Genomic DNA, 21008 nt, shown 5'->3' with positions numbered 1-21008 from the left:
GGTCGCTGTCCTACAGAAGCGCACCATACATCACAGTGCCAGGCATGCAATTCGGTAAGTTAAGCAACTTATTTCATGCGACATCTAGGGCATACGTCAGGCTTACCGTTCCGTTCCTGACTTGGGGATTCCCAACAGCTCATCTGTTCCGCGCCTCTTTGCAATCCCCTGTTCTTTATAGTCAATCACCGCTGCGCGTCATCCTTTTGCATGTAGACTCCACTCCCTCTGCGCGTTCATGTGTTCGTGCGTTCGTGATTCTTGCCGCGTTTGATGTCAAACAGCCTCCTTTTCAATCAGGCACGGCCTAGACTACCTACGATAAGAACACCGTACCCCGTGTATATAGAATAGGATAGTATGTCCTGCTTAAAAAATCCATCGATTACTAAGTTCTTTCTAGCCAGGAAGGGGCTCGGGGACGACGAGGCGGACGAGGCAGCGAGCCAGCGAGCCAGGGGAGGAAGTAGGCAGCTGACACGACCCGGGCAACTACAGCCACCAGTATGCTCCCACGCCGGCGATGACGAGGACCAGATATCGACCGTGCTCAGCAAGGTCTGCGAGGAATACATGCACCACAAGGGCGAGATGACGTTCGGGTGCATCCTGCAGTGGGCGCTCTATGTCACGACGGTCGCGCGATCGGGTGGTCCCTCTGCGGCCAGGAGATCACCTACCTCGGAACGCGCATGCATATAAGGAATGAGACAAAGCTGACTATATCCTAGTGCAGGCGCGCTCGGCACCTACTCCACAGCGGGCTCTTATGCAAAGGCGCGGTACAGGTGGTATCGAAGCGTGGAGGTTTGTAGACGACCTCGACGCCGAGGACCATGGCGGATCGTTGTGCGCAGCACGCACGAGGCCCTCCTACAGCAGATTGATGGGAGAGCAGATCTTCGCCAGCTCCATGTACGTGCTAGGTCGAGCGGTTCGCCGTCTAACAAGGTCGCCCTCTGCCCCCGGGCTATGATGGCCAACAAGGCAGACGTGCAAGAGTTCCTGCAGTCACTGATGCCACTGGTCTTTATCTCGCTGATGCCGCCGCTGCGGGCCGCCGAGTTCCTCTCCATTATCGACACGAACAGCAGCACCCGGCGACGATCATCGAGCTCGTGCCCACGTTCCTCGCGGTCGTCCAGCCGCTGCGGCTATGTTTCCTCCGGCAGGCACGGCGTGATGCTCTCCTATTGCCGGCTCGGTCCCCGTAACCCCCTATAAGCACCTATTGCGCCTGCATTGATCGCTCGTCATTCGATCAATGCCTGATCTTTTGCCCTTGGTGCAACGGCTTAGGCGTAACCGATACACGAAGGTTGAATAGCATCGGGAAAAAAGGACTCGCATTTTTGATGCCATACTCCGTAGAGCTTGTCTGCGATCAGAAGATAGGGTGTTGGACAATGGCAGGGTTCGACTTCAGTTCACATTCTCTCCCGCTCATTTCCGGGTTATAGTTTCTACCTGAAGAAAACAATCGTGGGCACACATGGGCAGGCAGCCTGCGAGGCGAGTGGCAGTGTCGGCTCCAGCTCGCTCACCGTCGAGTTCTCTGACTTGATCGAGAACTATGCCATCCTTCATCTCCGCGCGTTGGCGTATCCGGGTCTCAGGAGCACCCAATCCGAGAACCTCACCTCAAGGTCCACTCTGTAGCGGCCACTACAGAGTCCGACACCCTGCTGACTGAATAATGGCTTGAGACAAAACTTGGGTTCCGGTTGCTTGTTGCGTTGAAGGCTGCGAGTCGAACGGCTGTGGATCGTCCGTGGGGCGGGTGGCTGACTCGACATAAGAGCCACTGTCAGCTGTGTCTGAGAATGTCGAGTTCGCTCGGGACCTCCCCTGACGTGCGTATGAATCCTCGGATGCAGATCTGGCCAGCGCATCCGTCGCCTCTTTCAGCTCCTCCAACAGGTCGCCGGCAGAACGGAGAGAACGGCACGCCTGTCTAATCTCCGGGACCAGAGATTGAAGGGTTCTGCTGAAGACGACCAAACGCAGAACTTGGGAGTCCACGGCCGTGCTGGCGAATGACTGGACAGAAGACAGCTCGAATGACGTCGTGTCGAGGCTATCTCGAGTCGACGCCCGAGATCGAAGCGGCCGGCTACTCAGGGCATCGGAGTCCTGATCTGCAGGGCCGTTGTACTTCCGATGCCTTGGCTCGAGAAGCGCCAGGAAGGCCCCGGATTGCCTGTCTTCACTGCTCCGCAGCCCAGAGGATGAAGATGTAGCTATTCCGTGTGTAAGCGTATATGGATCCGCCAACTTTTTGCTCGACCTACACCACCGACTGTGCATATGAGCCTCCATCGCGAGCAGCTGCAGCCGTGTACGGAGTCACTGAATTTGTAGATCTGTGATTGACTTTGCGACACCATTGTGCATCTCCCGCTTTATTTAAGTGACACGAAGCTGCGCGGTGTCATTCAGGCCTTGCAGCGTGCACCAGCCCCGAATCTGGTCGATAATGGCATGCTCACGCTATTATAGCTTCAAACGCTGAGGCCACATGACGCCTGCCACTATTGGCCACGTCAGATAGCATCCTGTTGCAGCCGTGTTGGCTGCTTTCGTTCATGTCCGGAGCAGAATTGTTCGTGTACGTACAGTGATGCTCAGAAATAGCTTTCGCTCCGGGAGCTTGGTGTGGGGCTCAGAAGTACACCGAACTACATCAGGTTACTTGCAGGATCGAATCTGCGGCCAAAAGCGGCTGCGGGATGCCGGCTTAACAAGGAAACCCATCTAGTTCAGTTGGTGATAGTGAAGTACCCAATGTCTGGAGAGAAACAGTGAGGTTCAAAATTCCGCTGCGACTCCTCCCCGTGCAGAATTTTTCACCCTCTTCCCGTACCATAGTTGGATGGACATGATCAGACTACCAAGAACTTCTAACGAGGGCTTCGCTCACAATAAATGTAGGACGTACCGTGTAGGGTATTCCGTTCCAAGAGTAGGAAAAAGGAATGAACGTCCTGAGTATATAGCCTACCTGTCAGCCCGCGCATTAAAGTTGCTACAGGCAATGATGTAAAAGTATTGCACCTGTAAGGTGTGGTAGGGCGCCTGGGGTGCCAGACTTGAATAGGTCACTTGTCGAAGTCAAAGGCAATGCCCATAACCACGCAATATCCTCGCTCAAATTCAGCTGCGCTCCCTTAGTAAGAGAGCCAGTGATGAGAACAAAGGGCTCGCCGCTAGTGTTCTAGTCCTTGACAGCCTCTTTGAAGCCGGTATCGTTGTCGAAGACTATGGAAAGCACGTTGGTATCGCACGAGGTCTTACGAATTGACGCAATATGCTCAAGGACAACGGCGGGGTGCTTGAAAGCGAGGCTTATGTTGATGCCTGTCGAATTGTTCTTTTCCTCGGTAGGTGCGTACGAATAGGTGACATTTTGAGCCGGGATACGTTCTTGGGGTCAGCGCGGTCAACTTCGGGCGCTAAATAGGGCTTGAAAGTATGCGTCGTGCTGTGAGGAGTGGTCTAGTGGTGGCTTCTTGTGCACAGGACGCTTATAAATGCGCTCACCCGTCGAGCTTGAGGATGCCTTGACGAACGTGGTGGCGACCAAAGGTGGACAGGGGCCCCTTTCCTGGATGTCGCCCCCACTGATACGCCCGCGAGATTAATGGTGGGACCGGAGGAGAAGTGGGTTGTCGCTTCTGTTAGGAATACGCAAGCTCCCACCATAGGTTCGTCCAGGTGCGCAAGAGTTCTAAATACAGAAGCCGCTAAATCGGACGCGTTCCTTGTGCGCTTACGAGACGGCAAATATAGTGGAAGAGAGAGAGAAAGGCGGATACCATTTTTGAGCATCGCTGTACCCTCGACCGTTTCTCCCACCTCACAGTGTACCAGGGCTCGCACCCCTGCGAGACAGATACTGCTTGGCACCGGTCTGAGGAGCGCGTCAATCTCGGCTGGGCCTCGAGTATGCCGAGTGACCATCGTCGTGGACACGTAGCCAATGCTGAAGGATGGCCATGGACGAGCGTCGCGTGGCACGACACCTAATAGTGAAAGCCGCAATTACATTCCTCTCTTAGTCTGCATGAAGCGATCCCAATGGATCGAGTGATCTGGACAATGAATGTCTTTTCTGAGACGAAGACGTGACCTTGAACAACGCCAGCGCTTTCTCTCGTCCAAGACCCGCAGCGGCGCCCGGCCGAGTAGAGATACCAGAACGGACCGTTGGCGTGAAATGTGAAGGCAAACTGCAACGAACAAAGCGCTGGACTGCAATACACTACGTACGTAGTCTACCAGGTGCATCTGACTCAGTGTCCTCGACACGTAACCCGGTGACTGGTCTCGAGCGTCTTCGCCAAGCCGGTTTGCGGGGTTGCCACCGAATCCTGGCCGGCAGGTGCCCCACCACCTACCGGAAGCCTTCCGTTCACCTTGGACTCGCGCCCTCAATTTGGCACGATACAGCAAGACAATCCACTGCCCTGACTTTGAAGCTGACAGCGCCATTGTGTCTTGTATTCGGTTGTCTATCTGCGCATGTGTGACTGCACATTCCCCGCACATCATTTCTATTATCCAATAGTGCCACATGATAGCACTGACAGCCCACCACCCCGAGCATTTGGTGATTGCGGTGAGTGATCCTACATTCCAAATGCTACCCAGCGCACCGGCGATCTCCACTGACCAGAGCAGGACCCATGAAGAAATACACTCAGCTACTTCTCACAAACTCTGGCGTATTCCACAAACACCAGGCCGCATTGCCCTACGAGCATTGCGGCTGTTGTTACATTGCACGAGGCGGAACCTTACCCCGAAATTCCCAGTACAGCAAATCCGCTTTCACCATGGCCCTCTTCTGAGAAGGCCCGGTTGTTGCGACGGCGGGCTTGCTCCTTGGCTCAGGGTTGGCGAGACAACCTTGACTTGGTGGATGGGTGGTGTGGCCCCCGGTTCGGTCTAGTGCAGAATCAAGTGCGGTATCATGCATGGATCCCTGCCCACCTGACCGAAGGCGACTTGCTGGGTGCATATCAACTCGCTGAACGCTTTACCGGATGTCGAGGCTCTTGTGCAATTATGATATGGGTCAATGGTCCTGTACCCCAGGGAAGCTTGGGACAGACTAGGAGGGTATGCACATTTGCCTCATTTTAACTACTCGCTGGTAAATCAATTCATTCAGCGTTCTTGAAGGAACCCACACAGCCGCCCCTCAGCGGCCACTTTACGACGGACTCGGTAACAGAACTGCCGGAGTGACCTCGGCCAGAGATGGACTAGCGCATTCGCGTCGGCCTTCACACGCGCTAGCCCAAGCGCGCGTCGAGATGTCTTTTCGCCAGGCTGGTGTGCGAGGATGCCCACGACCTCACGGTGAGCCAACGCTCCTACCATCTGCATCGGCCAGCTCCTTAGCTATCGATACAACTGTCAATGCATAGATTACCTTACTGCGCACCCAAGCGAGCGGCGCATTCCTATGTACACGCAAGCTCAATGCGATTATTCTTCCCTGCTCGGAGTGCTACTCTCAATCAGGGCAAGTAGGCCCTGGATTGTAATAGTCAACATGTCTTCGAGATAGTGTCTCTTAGGCAGAGAAGGACATCGGGATGAATCTGTTATCTCTAATTTCTAAATAAATAACTCAGGCATAGTAGATGTTCAGATGACTTCGTTTCTTTTCCCCTTTTTTTTCTTGAAGAACAATCTAACAGTCAGTGAAAGGTCTAGATTTATAGGCGTGTGCGAGATGCTAATAGGCTAGTCCTCCCTCAACTAATCTTTCTTATTTACCTAAGACATACTATCTTACTAGATCCGACGTTATTCACCGTCTATCTATGTAAAGAGACGCCCGTAGCATATACCAATAAACGCAGTTAGTCATGACTAAATTCAATTCACCCGTAGTTAGTCAGTGAAATTATCTATTTATCCTTTGTGACTGAATTGGTATCATTGCTTTTAGACTAGAGTACATGAATAATGACAGATCACATGATTGGTCATTCAGTCTATTCCTTTGAGAACACTGGTGCTTTCATCACAAGGTCCGGAAATTAGCCGCGCTCTGAGGACGCGGGGCGTGGCACGAGCACCAATTGACTGCTGCATCATGCCGAGGATGCGGGTCCCACGAAGCGGACCGCGCAACACTCTCCGCATCGAAGACTTGGTCATCACGGTCCGGGGAACCGCTCTGGCTTCCCCTGAGTGGGACACAAGCCGCGGCAGTCTTCGAATCGTACCCGGATGAATCTGCGTGGAAAGCATGCGCATATTGAGCTTGCCATTGCGTTTTGGGTTACAGGCACACTCTGTCGCTGACGCTCGTGCCGCAGTTGCCCCGGCGAAGAACGTCGAGGACGCAATGTCCGCAATTTTCCTCCCAACGGCGTGCACTGACTGGTGTGGAGACGGGCAAATATCAGATCTGATAGAGGTGACGCTCTGCGGCTGGCCTCGACAATGGATTCGCTATGACGGACGCACGTACTCGATGATACTGGATGATCAGGACTCTTTTAACGTGCAACTCCCTCGCACTCGTGCCCACGACTCTCATGGCAGAAAGCCAAGAACCCTCGGACCATCCTCCGTCTCACTTGCCGTGTGGGCGGGCCCTCGAATGGACTTTCCAGACGGCTACAATCAAATGGAGTAGACATGAAAGAGCTCTGTGGATTGGCATTGTCGGAAGTCCCACCCGGAAGATCGAATGGCCACGGGCTCGAGAGCAAGTCATCCTCGAGGTGCTGCGGTGCACTTTCGACGCCCGTCGGCGGTACGAACTGTGAAATGTTAATATGAAACTCGTGTGTACGCGCGGGATTTGCACTTTCCATAACGCCAATGCTCTCCGGACTCACTCTCTGCGCGCCTCGGTAGCACTCCACTCGACTTTCATGAGGATTGTCGGGGTTGACAACAATGAGGCAGACTGTCCTTTTAAAGTCGAAAGCAAGGTCTCTGGCTTTCTTGAAGAGCGTACGGGTTCGGTTCCGTTCTTTCATTGCATTGAGGTTTGAAGTATCGATGACGGAGAGGCTCTCGATGTGAACCAGAGAAGTTGCACAGCCCACCGATGCGGTGTTCTCGGACAGAACCTTCGAGGCGCCACTGACAATGGACTGTCTCTGCGATCGACCGTGAGCAGACTGTTGGTTGTCCACCTGTCCCGAACGTCTGGGCCAGCCCCTGTCGCATTGATCACACTGCAGCGTCAAAGGCGTCGACACGATATCCCGCCAACGCGGCCTAGGTTACGGTGACGGAGTGGATCACAGGAGCCCCCATTGTTTCCTTTCGGGGTGTTCTGACTTGTCTTGCTCTTCGCACTCGACAGAGACCTGAGCGCACACGTGCGGAGGGGACCATGGTGACTGTTTCGTTCTCTATTCACTCTGCGTAACGAACCAGCATGATAGGAGCAAGGTAAGCAAGAGTAGCAACGGCTCAGGCGTGGTCGAGCATGAAGAACGGCACGTAGCACCACAAATTACCGTCGGTCGATCCGTGACTTGCCTTGTGTTAGGTCGATGGCAGTGAGAGGTCGCGGCTAAATGGGTACGCGCAGGCTCTCTCACGCCCGCGCAGGGGAAAGCGCGGGATGCAGCGACAGGACATTGATTTTCCTCCCGCCACGCTGCCACAGTGTGCTCTCTCTTTCCCACGTTGTGGCAGAGCTGGCGTCGCTCGTGCGGGCCAAATTAGATACGACGGCGCCAGGAGTGATCGGCGGCAGAGGAAGCCCGAAGCCTTGTTTTTGTCTACCAAAAGACGGCTGACCGATAAGCAAAGATCGGCCAGAGGGGCGCGCGCTACGGAGTAGTGAGCGGCCAAGGCGCGCTAGAGACCGTGACGCGTTGGTAGACACATCACATCAACCAACAAACTCGGAAGCTCCACTGGAGTTGGAAGGAGTTGGCTGCCAAGTTTCGCGAATCGCGCAAGTCCAGACTACCCTGCCCGAGCCAGTCGCGTGATCAGCAGAACATGCGCTTCGGAATTATGGGCCCCACCAAAGCTTCAGGAGATGCTGCACAGCTGCGTGTGGTGATTGGAACCGGCTAGGGGCGATGCCAGACTGGCCTTCCGATCCCGGCTCTGACGGGTGAGGTACTCGCAACACCAACTCCACGCCATTTTGGACATCTTGGTGGGACCCGTATTCGAGGCTACGCCTAGAGTGTCGCAAACCCGCTAGTGAAGATGCGTTGGAAGATCCACTTTCGCCCGAATCCGCTTTCGCGCCAAGGGCAGTTCCTGGAATCGTCAAAACCGCAATCTGAGCGGCCATCGGGGCCCCAGAGTGCCGTGATGGGAGCTTGTCGACCGAGCGACGTTGTGTGTCCGTGTCCGGACTTGAGATCATCGGTTGAATGCGATCGCCACGCGTGGCCGAAGGAGCGCTCTCCTGTGGTGACGAGCCGTTGGTTGCGGCGGTGAAGGCGACCGCGAGAACAGCACAGGATGCGACCAACACCGACAGGGTACAACCTGTTGGTGATGAGATTCTGTGCTTCTTCCTCCGTGCCAGAGTGTCGGGATCGCTTGCTGGCTATAAACGGACGCCGTCGCTGTAGCTACTGCCATGAGCCTAAGACCTCTCGAGGCTACATCAACGAGAGTTTCGTTCTACTTCCGGTCCACTTGATCTGTTTTGCATCCATGTTTACGAGGGCAATGGAGGGACCTCGCGGGCAGCGAACGCAAGGAATGCAGCGAAAGTCACGACCGACGCACCCAGCACAGACAGCACAGACAGCACAGACAGCACAGCGAACGCGCAGAGCTCCGTACCCCGTTTCGAGGCCTGGAGCATACCGCGTCGTGCCTGATGTGCCTGATGTGCCTGGCGATGCGTTTGACCATGGCAACGAGGAGCAACAGTACCCCGATGTAGGCCCGTTTGGGGACGATATCGCATTCGCAGGAGACGCGGAGACAAACCAAATACCCAGCGGGCTTCCAGAGAAATTATCGGAATTGTAAGAGCCTTCAGTTTCCATATCATGTGCTAACTCAAGCTAACGAAGAAAGGGGCCAAGCAATTAAGAATGTAGAAGCAGGTCAGCACCAAGCATCCAAGCAGCTAGGGAAACTAGAAGCGCAACAACGACAACTCATGTTGCTTGTCTCAGCTCTGCGGGAAAAGCTTGACGGTGCGCCTGATCAACTGGCGTCTCTTATCGAACAGTACCTCGACAACCCCGAAGAGCAGTTCCAACCGGCGAATCAAACCATCGACCCCATGAACCTACAGTCCAGATAAAGACAGAGCTCGTGGGAGGTTTGGTGGCGTCGAAATCAACGCCAGGTATTTGCGAAGCCCGGCTTGGGATCAGGCAGGCCATGTTGCACTTGCGATTGATTGGATGTGTTCCGTCACCGTAAAATGAGAAGTGGGCGCGGGCGAGCGAACGAATTCAATTTTATTATTCTCCGCGAAATATAGTGCCGGCAGTGTCCTCTACGGCCACCTGACGTCTGCTCCGTGCACCGCTGACTTACACAGTAAACGCATTTGCTTGTCGCGCGGCAGATCCGCCAGGACGATTTGTCATCGCGACTCATCGTGCCTGAGATTTTGTATAATGCTTTTGTGATGGTTGGTATGCGAACAAGTAATCCGCAAAAGACATACGCTACTTCGTCACATGGGACTGCTGGCAGTAGATCACAAACCTCGAGAGGCTGCCAATGACAAATGGTATAACTATTGAAAATATCTGGGAGAACACAAGGTGTCATCAGCAGCTACATACAAATCAATGGAAGAACACCTTTGAATCAATATGGAGTTGGACGTCTGTTCATTGCGTGCGTAGTCTAGTGGGGTAGGGTAGGCGAACTACTACGTAGGCGTTAGAAGACATGTTGACCAGGCCTGCTCAACGAGCCCACGTTCAGCCATACGCCTGGTAGGTCTCGCGGTCGTCTGCCTCGGACCTTGGCTTCCCATGTGCTAGTCTTTGCTGTTCGGCAGCATGTTAAACCCCGAGAGTGTTCAGCACGACGTACAGCGTCAATGAGAGAGAAACTTGGCGGGATGGCCCCAATGATGCGCTCCCGATGTCTTGATCGTATGCGGACGAGTGAACCATATCTCGAGACAGCTTCATCCGCTTCAGCAGCACACTGACCGGCCATGGCTGTTCAGCGTCTGCTCGCTGACAAATAGTCCACAGTCGATCTCAGCTGTGTAGTGCCGTAGCGATCCATACGACGGCCCGTGATGGGACGCAGGACCTACAACCGGTGATGGAGTGCGATCGTCGCATAGACGAATAGCAGGGAATGGGCTGGAATGGCCCCAAGGCAATCACGCTCCCAGCTCGGTCATTTGCGACAGGCAGGCGAGGCAAGCACCGTAAAGAGATGCCGGTATTGTCACAACGACCCCACCTGCCAAGTTGGGATTCGAGAGACGCCATGCCGCCAGCCGTTTTCGTGCTGTCCAAATTGCGCCGATCATTCGAGCCAACCGCTCTTCCATTCATCGCCCTTACATTCGGTCGACTTGCGCCAAACCCGCTCTGACAGGACATGACCGGTCGCAATGTCCCAGATTGGCCGCAGCCGCGGCCGGAACTATCGTGTCCAACGATGGACTTTGAAATTAGGCCGCGGCCAACCTCTCCGTCAAAGTACATCGTTGTAGGCGCATTGTAAAGCGCTTCCAATTTTGGATTTGGACAGGAAGACATATCCCTGCGAGTCCGCGAAGAGTGATCGGTGATCTTGAGACAATGCACAATGCGCCCTGACTCTTGTCTACGCAGTCGAGCATGGCGGTGTGCCAGGACAGGCCAGCCTTTCGAGGAAGACTTGGGCAGGGTACAGCTACGCCCGGAAGCGTCTTGGCTGCTAGGCCTGGGCAATTGAAGATTAGCCTTGTTGAAGGCTTGATGAAGCCAGCTTCAAGATTGGGTAGCTTTGGGCGGACGAAATTCACATCTGATGCCTCGCGCCGTTTCTGGAGATATTCGCAGTGCTTTGGGGCGTTGATGCTCGGAGAGTCCGTGTCGTGAAGATGCCAGCGACACCAACCGCTGATGTTGGCGGTATGTTTCACATCGGTCCGCGGTACCCAGGCGCTGAGTCGAAATTGGCTGACACGAGTATGTGCGTAGGTTGAGCCTTTGCCTCTCTCACTCGAATCCGACCAATTTCCACGAAAGACCCGAACAACCTGACCCGAGGCACGCGCAGAGTCTCCCACGCGTAATTTTTGAACAACAAACACTCGAGGCGTGATGGCTTGCAGTGGTCAGCTTGATGCCCAAGGTGTGAAAATGGCCTCTCGAGATTCGGCACCCGTGTCAAACGTGCAACTTTGGATACGCTCGCCGAAGCTTGTACGCTCCTGGAAAGAAGACACTCTTCTCTTGCTCCTTCAAGATTTAAAGAGTCTTCCTGGCGAGTCGTTACTTTCAACACCCTAACGCAACATCGGCATACCTCGAATAGTGCGAGAACACTGAAAGATGCGCAGGCTATTCATGTTGGAGAATCTGCACTCGGAGCACGTGGAGCTCCACCTAAGCCGTGAGCTGGTATCCCATGTTGCCAAAGCCACGCGTCAGGCAGTGAGTCGAGGCTGCGGACGTATTCGCGGATGCTAATATGCGTCCCTAGCTCAGCACAGTTCGTAAAGTGAACTTTGACCATGAGCAACCTAGTCTCGAAGACTTCATCACTCATGTCATGCGAGAATCGAGAACAGACTTCTGGGTCCTGATGTCCACGCTCGTATACATGTCCCGTCTCATCGAGTCTCACGTGCCAACAGAATGCCCCATGCCCATGACACAGCATCAGCTTTTCTTGGCTGCTCTTATAGTAGCCGCAAAGACGCTCGATGACGGCGCTTGCCAGAACGGAAGGTGGTGCAGGGTCTCCTTGATGTCGGTTGGCAATTCATGGTTTTGGTTGCCGCAGGAGGAGGTGAATTCGGCAGAAAGACAACTCATTCGCCTTCTAGAGTGGCATTTGTTGATCCGGGAGGACCATATTTCGTTCGAACTGAGGAACTTTCAAGAGAAATACAGAGAAAGCCCTCGTCACACGAGAGGCCTGTCGCCATGATCGCCGATGTGCCTGGTCATATCAGAGTCCACGGTCGCCTGAAGACTGAGCTAGAGAACATTTCGTATCCGTAGGAATCCCCGTAGACTTGCTGTGGTGATATTGATAGAAGAACGGCGTACCACACCTAGTTTGCTCGACGTCTGTTGCCCAACCCTAGTGTGGTTTGGCCATCGCCTATCCGTGCCGATCGGCTCTTCGAATTCCTTTGTTTCCTGTGCAGTTGGGGTGCCCTGGGTTCACGGTCAATGTCCCTTCCCTCGATGGTCGCGGCCGGATGAATTGATGTGCCTGGCTCTTTTGAACTCCGTTTAGACAGTGCATGCGTCCAGTATAAGTGCTGGGAATCGGTGACCAAGTGGTTGTGGCTTGGCTCTTTCCAAGGTCCAGCTGAGCTACCTTGTGTTAGTGTCTCCCCCGACTTGTTTACCTGGCGCCTCAATTGGCTACGAGCATGGTATATGGTACGCCGGCTTATCGAAGAACGAGTCAGCTAGTCTACTCGAGATGAACACATCTACCGCAGGAAATGGTAGGAACTAATCAAAAATTGGATCGGATCGAGTGGGACGCTATGTACACCTCAATCCCAGCGCAGCGTATTCGCACTGAACTTGGTCTGTAAGGGTATTTCTCTAATAAAGCAGTTGCAGAGACCGTTCATTGAAGAGTAGTCATTCGGCGTAGGCACTGCCATTGAAAGCTGAGCGGCTATACGAATCTTTGCGATAGAACTAGGGTCCTATGATGCTGCCCCACCGCAATCCGATCGCCGCAAAACTTGCACAGCTTCTTCGAATTATTTCGAAGCCGCCCGTAATTCCTGAGCAGGTTCTGGATCACTGGCGCAGTTTGGAGACTGCTGGTTCCGGTGCACCGCAGTCCCTTTTAGCATTGACCGAACCGATGGTACCAGAGTCCCTGAACGGACCGCTCCACATCAACATGTCGCGGTAGCTCCAGAACCCTGTCTTGTCCGCGGAAGATCCCCGCTGCAACACCATGGCAAGGGTTTGGTCTGTCGTACACCCGTATGGAAGCACCCTGTGCGGCGTCCTGGAACTGGCAAACCGTTCTCGGATGGCTATCGATGGCTTGGACATCAGTCACCGTGTGCTGGTGACCGCTGCGTACGACGAGCGTGAGCTCCGGCTGTGAGTGAATGTAGTAAGCTCTGCTGCATACTAGCCAGATTCGTATACATGACTTGTGCTGAGGAAACATGCTGACATCGCAGGCGAAGGTCTCGTACTTGTCGCTCCAGCTGAAAGTTCTGGGTATCCAGAGCTTCAGCGTACGCCATCAGATCCCTCGCACGTTGCATAGGGTCGTGACTCGCTCTCTGCATGTCATTTCTGCTTTGCTGCTGCGACACATCCATGGCGACGAGTGTAGTAGATGCCTGGGGCGTGGACTGGGTATGACGGAGCGTCCTTGTCCGATCAGGCTGCAGCAGCGAGGCAGCTAGTTATATACCTTAGGATCGTGATTAGACGGGGAGCGGTAGCGCCACCGTCTCGAAATGCGCCGATGACGGAAAAAAACATAGGTCCAAGGCAGCTTCATTCGGGGGCTCGAATCCGAGCATCCCTAGAGTGAAACATACAGTACCATGATCCCTAACTCCGCAAGTGGCCATGCACAAATCACTTGGAGAACTTATGGTGTGGCTGGAGGTTTGGTAAGTCAACATAGGTCACTCACTGCGGTTGGCCCTGCATTTCTGATCAGAAGTAGGAATCCAAAAATCGTCCCAACCGCCGGCAATCAAGGGGCGGCCACTTCGGAAGAGACCCTAGCAGCGCTACATAAAAGTCTACTAGAGCCACTGAAGTAACGGACACTGGGCCCATGCGCATGAAAGTCTTTCGCCGTGGTACTCTGGTGCAGCTATCCACGACGATCATCGAGGCACAACGACGGTGGTGGGTTAGCCGTTGAGTGTTGACGCAAGGGTTGGTACTGAATTATTCCGGGGTTTGCACGCTTGAGATCACGTACACTATCCAAAGATGCACATTCTGCCATGCTAAATGCTCATAGTCAAAATCTATGGTCCTATTCGACGTGGAACTCAAGAGGGCGGTAAGCCCAACGAGGCCTTCACTGCCCCCTTTGGCACTCACTGTCTTGATGGTGCCCGGGGTGGAACGCGAAGTCCTAAAGCCTCTAGCTTCACTTGAAAGCGGGTCGGGACGTTCTCATAGCGGTAGCAGGAATAGACATGGCCCTAGCCTGCGTCGGGACTACGTGTAGGGAAGAAAATACAGGCATGGCCGAGCGAATCATGCGGCATCAAGCGGGGGGAGAAGAATGGCGAATACACTGGTAGTGAACAAGACCAGAGCATATTGAGCGTGCCTGTTCATTGACTTCCATCCACCCTTACGCTCCAGAGGCGCAACCTGTATCGCATTCCCGCCGCGCACTCCCAACTCCTTATGATACTGCGGCAGAGCAACTCAAGGGCACTCAATGCCCTGTGCTACCGACAGCCGCCCTGTAAACGTCCTGCCTTGCCGTTCGACAGGTCGAGCACGTGGCTCGCGAAGCAAGGTGGGTCGTCAAGAATCCTCACATCCCTCAGCTGGGTCATCAAATCATACTTTATGAACGGCCTGTTTCGGACGGTTGCGACTGAGTCATTTCTGCGATCTGTTCTCGCACGCTGGATGAGGATTCAATAGCATCAGCCGGAATTGGCTGCTGTGCTTGTTGCTGGGCCGGCACCACAGGTCCGCCCATGGACTCAGTACAAATCCAATCGACCTGCCGGCCGGTGAACCGTCTTCCCCCTTGCACCTACTGTCATAATCTCTGGTGCTCCATAGACTTTCTAAGGAAAGGAGACAACACAATGCCCTCAATCTTGCTTGGTCTGGCTGGCCTGGTGGCCGTGTGGCTTTTGTATGCTTTGACCAGCTGGAGGCGCCACTGGCAGAGAGCCAAGGCGAGCGGCATCCAATGCTATCTCTCGCGTATGCAATCGTCTAGACGAGCGGAAGCGTACCCATACACTGACACGGTCCAGCTTGCTCGCCGCAGTGGATCCCTTGGAAGATAACGCACAGGATCTGGATACCCTTGATAAAGCTGCTCCCCCAGTCCTCATGGGAAGCCTGGCTGCCGTGAGTATTCCACCATCTCAAACCGCTCGCTCTTCTTAGCTCACCCGAACCATGGACCCCTGACAGCCGATTTCTCCTGGAAATGGCGTTATGATCACTTCGACAAGTATGGGGACACTTTCGTCCTCGTCCATCCCTTCGGCTTGCACATGTTCACCGCGGAGGCGAGCGCCATCAGTGCCATCACCACCAGGAGGGACCATTTCCCCAAGCACACGGCATTATATGGTATTCTGTCGCAGTTTGGTGACAACGTCGTCACTTCTGAGGGGTTGCTTTGGCGCCGTCATCGCAGAGCCACCGCAGCCTCGTTCAGCGAGCGCAACATCGCTCTCGCCTTCGCAGAAAGCATCCGTCAAAGCCTCGGTCTGATCCGATTCTGGGAGATCACCAATGGTCCTGGTGCCACGCTTCGCACAGTCGAGCGCGACACCATGCGATTGGCGCTTAACATCATTGGATACGTGGGCTTCGGGCTCAGGCTGCCCTGGCCGCAGGAGACGATGCCCGAGGACAACGCCATGAGTGCCAAGTACGGCAGCGTCGAGCCACCCGAGGGATATAAGATGAGCTTTGTCACCGCAATAGAGACCTTGTTGGAGAACGCCCTGACGCTTCTTCTCGTACCCTCGTGGCTCTTACGTAAGAGTCACTATCCCGTGAATATCGGACCACCGCTGATCACTCGCCAGGGCTTATCCCTTACGAGGGGGTCCGCGAGGCTGTGCGGTCGCGTCAACAATATGAACAATTCATCAACGAGTTGATGGAGGCCAAGATCGTGGACACCTCAAAGGGCGAGCGCACCGACGGGGGCATGGACATCATGGGCCAGCTGGTACGGTCGTTCTGCCATGTCGACTCCACTAGCAGCCCCCCACGCGAGGCAGAACCCGGCACTGTTCGAACCCGTGAAGAGATTCGAGGCAATGCTTTCGTCATGATTGTGGCCGGCCACGAGACGACCGCGAACGCAATCCACTTTACCCTCATCCATATGGCCAGCTGCGCCGCCTCGCAACGTCGACTCCACAGGGAGCTAGACGAGCTGCTACGTGACAAGAAAGTGGAGGACCTGGACTATGAAGGGTACTTCCAGCCTCTAATGGGAAGCATGGTCGGTGCCTGTATGAACGAGACTCTCCGCGTTCTCCCTCCAGTCATCGAGATACCCAAAGTCGCGACACCGGACCGAGATCAGCCCCTTGTGGTGGACGGGGAGGTCTGCAGCGTTCCAGCCGGTACTGCTATAACGCTATCAGCTGCAGGCGTCCATATGAACCCCAAGCACTGGCCTACCGAGCCGAGCCGCTTGCGCCCTAGTCAGCATGACCTACTAGACTACGTCCCTGAGCGTTGGCTCCGCACGAGCGACGAGAAGCTTGACGCCCTCGCTGGTCAGCCCGAGGGCCATGGCAGTTGCAAGGGGCGTGAAGCAGGTCCCTGGTTGTTTCAGCCCGAAAGAGGCGCTTACATCCCGTTCAGTGTCGGCGCTCGAGCCTGCCTCGGTCGCCGCATCGCGCAGGCCGAGGTCGTGGCCGCCCTGACGGTCCTCTTCCGCGAATACAGCGTGGAGCTAGCCGTCGATGAGTGGGCTACCGATGAAGAGGTAGAAAGAATGGACAGGCAGCAGCGGAGGGATCTCTACCAAAGAGCAGTTGACAAGCGCGACGCGACTATCAGGAAGGCGAGCTCGCTGCTGACGCTCAAGTTGCGGGGTGATGGTGTTGCTCTCAGGTTTGTCAAGAGGGGCGAAGAGAGATTTGTCGACTGGCTAGGACTACCCGACAGTCCATGATTTTGGCGGCCTCCTCCGGGCTGAATATGCGTCGTACCACGCTCCGTGTAATCAAGCCGAACGTCTTAAAATGGTGGTCTAGACCCTTGAATGTGCCATGGAAGACGCAACGGGGAGAGAGTCAGGGAAACATTGTCCATAGTCCGAATCACATCGTTGGGAGGTCACGGTGAGGATACAACCAGGAACACGAAGCTGGCTGAGTGATGAGCGGGATGGTGGTTTCTATACGTCATCGAGATCAACAGCCATTGTCGTTTTCTCCGGGCCACCTAGACGGAGCGCTTCCCTGGATGGTGGCGGCCCGGCCTCATGTAATGTGTCTCGTTTCGCGGACTTTAGATGCGGACGGCGTTAATTCAAGACGACTACTCTGCGAAATACATAATACGTTCTCCAAAGTAAATAAGACTTCCAAACTTGGGTGGCATGTGCCTTTGATTTACTGCGAGTAGACCCACCTAGGGAAGATCCCGTGATTGTGTATTTTAGTAATGTCGTTTCACTTTTTATGTTGGCTATGACCACGGCTGTTTTCGGAGTCCCCCCCTGCTGCAGATGATGGCTCACTCTCGAATGGAGAGTCCACCCCTTCGCCCTCAAGCAAGCACTCCTCAGCCTTTCACATACTCTTAACCAGCACTAAGCGTGAATGAGGCTATCCCGCAAGCCACATGGATAATCAGTCGTAAGATGGCGAAAGGGTGCTCACTAGCGCTTTGACATGTGGCCAAAGCTTATATCGGAACGGTTTGTCCGACCTTTCTAAGGATAGTCGTGCATTGAATTATCTCAGTCCGCCGTGCGGGTAAGACCCGGTGGCTCAAGCTACCACGCCGAGTCCGGTGTGACAGCCTTCGGGCACCGTCTTTGGACTAATTCATATGACCTTCACCAGCCCCCAAACATTGTCATTGTGCCAAGGGTGACGGGGATGATCCATGGCTTGAGTTACCCAGACGTGGCCCCAGGAGTATCGCCTCGAATGCAGGTATGGGTTTGTCCATGTAGGCGTATCATCATTCCGGGGCCACGCTGCCTTGTTGCAAGGCAGAGATGACGCAGCGTACTGAGACTCGCACATCTGTATCGCGCCAGCAGGATACCAGACCACGGTGTCGTTCATGTTATAATGGGTCGATGAGCTGTCGTTGGAGGACGGCAGGCAGACATTCCGCCGTCGAGTCGAGCAATGCTAGAAGATTCTCCTCCCTTTCCCAGGTAGGAACATCATCATTCTTCCACTTGACTCCGATACACACTTGTCCATCGGGAAAAGAGTGGATGGCCAGTATTCTTTCTACGCAATCAGGCCAGTGGGGACCGTTGAGCAATGGGACCTGATGCTCGCTTTGCAGCATGTGCAACGAAGAACCATCGTCATGGGCCCATAGAAGATTTTCAGTGCGGGCCCAGTCGCGGAGGAGAGGCGATTGTGGCTCCGCCAGAATCCCATAGAGTTTGCGGCCTCGCAATTGAAATACAGCGACTATATCTTTGATCATAGCTTTGGAGCACCAGCAGGTCTCTATTATAGATCCGCGAAAGCGGAATCGGGCGCATTCTATATCCATGATACTTTCCGAGGGAACTGCGTCGATTCTCATGCTCACGCTGGCATCGGGCGATAATCTAGTCGAAAGAGCTTGCGCAAGTACATATACCTCTCTGCCTTGCCATCTGCCTCCGTGTCCACTAACGGCGCATGGGGCAAGCTCTATTCCCACGGCTCTAACACACCTTTCGTCGGCCGTAACAGCGTGGATGTCCTCATGAAAATGAGTTTGGCTGCCACTGGGAGGCCAGCATGAGCCACAGTAAGTGCGTTCCTGTACATGGCCCCGTGATGCTGATATTCCGCCTCCGCTTTCACCTGCACGGCGAGTAGGTTAGTGCTTAAGAAAAATCAAAACCCTGGCAGCATCACCTGTTTCGATAACTCAGGACTCTATGGACCTACATACACATAATCATGTTGATAGCTGTAGGGTCATGCTGTGAGGTAGGCGACCAAGGTGAATCAATTGCGGGGGTAGCAAGCTCGTGAAGCGATCAGTGACATCACTCGATAAGTCCAAGCAGATGGTACGCCTATGTAACCTACTCATGACCCCATTCTTGCTTCTTTGTTTATGACGTTCAGTACGTTAGCCTCCCGATAACGCCGCAAAAACCACAGGTGGAGGTTTCGCTTCGCCATGATCAATTGCCATCCATCACCCCAGCTACCAAGCAATTTTCTACATAAATGCAATTGACCTAATTTTGTTCAGCGCGACTAATCAAATTAATTCTGGCCTATCTACCCTAAGCCAACTCAGCATCGATCAGCACCATAATACCGGTTTCATAATCTCGCGATCATCCCTTCACATTAAGCATCGCGCCTCTGCAGCAGCTATGCAAAGGCCCGTAGACCTCTCTGCCCCGATGAATATCTAAACATTATTCCGCGCAGTTACCAGCGCGACTTATTAATAGCAACACTCATTAGCTAATGGGAGACCGAGAGCTATCATAATTAGATAATAAACAAGAGCAGCAGTAAATTTTCCCACGTACGGCTAGTCATAGGCGGGTCCCTTATTATCCACGCCGAGGCCAAGCGGCCTATATTTATTAAACAACCACAGAGGCACTTAGACAGCACAGACCGGGTCCTCCGAGTTAACCAAGCTATCTACGGACTACGGGAGGCTCCTTTATGGTGGTTCGAATGCCTCACTAAAGAACTCAAGAAATTAGGGTTTAAGGCCCTTAACACAGAGTTATGTATCTTCATCCGCGGTGACAGAGCGAAGCTTCTTATTTACGTTAACGACATGATCATCGCGGCCCCTCGCAAGTCACTTATCGAGGAAGTCCTCGTGGCCTTGGAAGGCATTATCAACATAAAGCGCATCGGCGAGGTCAAGCAGTTCCTTAGCCTTCAACTAATCCGTGACAGGAACAAACGCACCATCTTTATCCATCAGACCACCTACACCGAGGGATTGATCGCGAAGTTCGCTAACCCCGGAATACACACTACACAGACTCCCTAGCCGCCAAAGGCCAACCTTCCATCTAACTAGAAGTCACTGACAGACATCATGCAGACGAAACAGTGGCTTAAACGCACCGGCAGTCTGAATTGGCTGTCTATCGGTACCCGGCCTAATATCGCGTACACGGTAAACAAGCTATGTAAAGCTAACAATAGCCCCAAGGAAATTCACGGAAAAGTCTTCAAGCACTTATTACGATACCTTAACGGAACGAAGAAGATCGGTATCACCCTTGGAGGCAAGTATGAACCCTAAGACTTGAAGCTTCGCGTGTTCGCGGATGCCTCCTTCGCAGACGATCCCTATGACCGTATCTCCACGGCAGGTTTTGTGGTATTCCTTGCAAATGGCCCTGTTATATAGAAATAATAAAAAAACAGAGTCTGGTGACATTTTCATCAACGGAGGCTGAATTCATCAACCTAACCCTAGCCGGCCAGGCTGCTATCTGGGTTCGTGATATGCTTCACGACCTCGGCTCGGCTCAGCAGGTGACCCCGATAATATTGCACACTAACAGCCAGAACGCCAAGCATGCTATCCTCAATTCTTCACAGGCGGCACGAACGAGGCACATCGATATCAGGTTCAAATGGATCATCGCAATGACCCAAAAGGGCACCTTCACGATCAGCCAGATCGGCACAACTAACATGGCCGCTAATGGCCTCACTAAACCTCTTCTTCGCTACACAGCATTAATAAAGAACGAATAAGCAACGGAAACACCATGGATTTGAGTATAAACACTGCTTTTGGAGGTCTTGATGGCCTCATTGTGAGCCTGAGGGGCGGTGTTATAAGTGATTGGCAGGCAGACCAGTGACTACCCTGCTTAGTCAGGCTGCACATTCGGGGCGAGCAATAGGTGGGCACCCGGGTGCCCAAATAAGATTGGGCACCCGGGTGCCCAAATAAGATTCCTTATGTCAGCGAGAACCCACAAAAGCT

At 53.8% G+C, this 21008-nt stretch overlaps 7 protein-coding genes across 7 annotated transcripts; 5 read left to right on the top strand and 2 right to left on the bottom strand.

The window, feature by feature from the left end:
* Positions 1-44: 44 nt before the first annotated feature.
* On the top strand, positions 45-1224 carry F5Z01DRAFT_678559 (uncharacterized protein; the record flags this gene model as incomplete). Its single annotated transcript, XM_046265456.1, has 3 exons — positions 45-54; positions 404-614; positions 732-1224. 3 exons carry the CDS (start codon positions 45-47, stop codon positions 1222-1224), a joined length of 714 nt encoding a protein of 237 aa, XP_046113491.1.
* Positions 1225-1665: 441 nt separating this feature from the next.
* On the bottom strand, positions 1666-2319 carry F5Z01DRAFT_641073 (uncharacterized protein; the record flags this gene model as incomplete). Its single annotated transcript, XM_046262562.1, has 1 exon — positions 1666-2319. One exon carries the CDS (start codon positions 2317-2319, stop codon positions 1666-1668), a length of 654 nt encoding a protein of 217 aa, XP_046113490.1.
* Positions 2320-8105: 5786 nt separating this feature from the next.
* On the top strand, positions 8106-9325 carry F5Z01DRAFT_493743 (uncharacterized protein). Its single transcript, XM_046260210.1, has 2 exons — positions 8106-8984; positions 9037-9325. The coding sequence occupies exons 1-2, from the start codon at positions 8467-8469 to the stop codon at positions 9266-9268; spliced, it is 750 nt and encodes a 249-aa protein (XP_046113489.1). The 5' UTR covers positions 8106-8466; the 3' UTR covers positions 9269-9325.
* A 2333-nt stretch (positions 9326-11658) lies between these two features.
* Positions 11659-12084, top strand: F5Z01DRAFT_631451 (uncharacterized protein; the record flags this gene model as incomplete). The annotated part of the gene is made up of 1 exon (XM_046261788.1): positions 11659-12084. A coding segment is annotated over one exon (426 nt), but the record flags the coding sequence as incomplete, so codon positions are not given.
* A 2808-nt stretch (positions 12085-14892) lies between these two features.
* Positions 14893-17402, top strand: F5Z01DRAFT_668861 (cytochrome P450). Its single transcript, XM_046264376.1, has 4 exons — positions 14893-15062; positions 15116-15212; positions 15268-15854; positions 15905-17402. Exons 1-4 carry the CDS (start codon positions 14942-14944, stop codon positions 17008-17010), a joined length of 1911 nt encoding a protein of 636 aa, XP_046113487.1. The 5' UTR covers positions 14893-14941; the 3' UTR covers positions 17011-17402.
* Positions 17403-18137: 735 nt separating this feature from the next.
* F5Z01DRAFT_631454 (uncharacterized protein) lies at positions 18138-18584 on the bottom strand (the record flags this gene model as incomplete). The annotated part of the gene is made up of 1 exon (XM_046261789.1): positions 18138-18584. One exon carries the CDS (start codon positions 18582-18584, stop codon positions 18138-18140), a length of 447 nt encoding a protein of 148 aa, XP_046113486.1.
* A 1825-nt stretch (positions 18585-20409) lies between these two features.
* On the top strand, positions 20410-20846 carry F5Z01DRAFT_668854 (uncharacterized protein). Its single transcript, XM_046264375.1, has one exon. The coding sequence runs from the start codon at positions 20519-20521 to the stop codon at positions 20771-20773; it is 255 nt and encodes an 84-aa protein (XP_046113485.1). The 5' UTR covers positions 20410-20518; the 3' UTR covers positions 20774-20846.
* Positions 20847-21008: the final 162 nt, after the last annotated feature.

This window comes from Emericellopsis atlantica (genome assembly GCF_019669845.1).
Source record: "Emericellopsis atlantica unplaced genomic scaffold F5Z01scaffold_60, whole genome shotgun sequence".
NCBI classification, from domain to species: Eukaryota; Fungi; Ascomycota; class Sordariomycetes; order Hypocreales; family Bionectriaceae; genus Emericellopsis; species Emericellopsis atlantica.
This window is presented reverse-complemented; position numbering and strand designations above follow the sequence as displayed.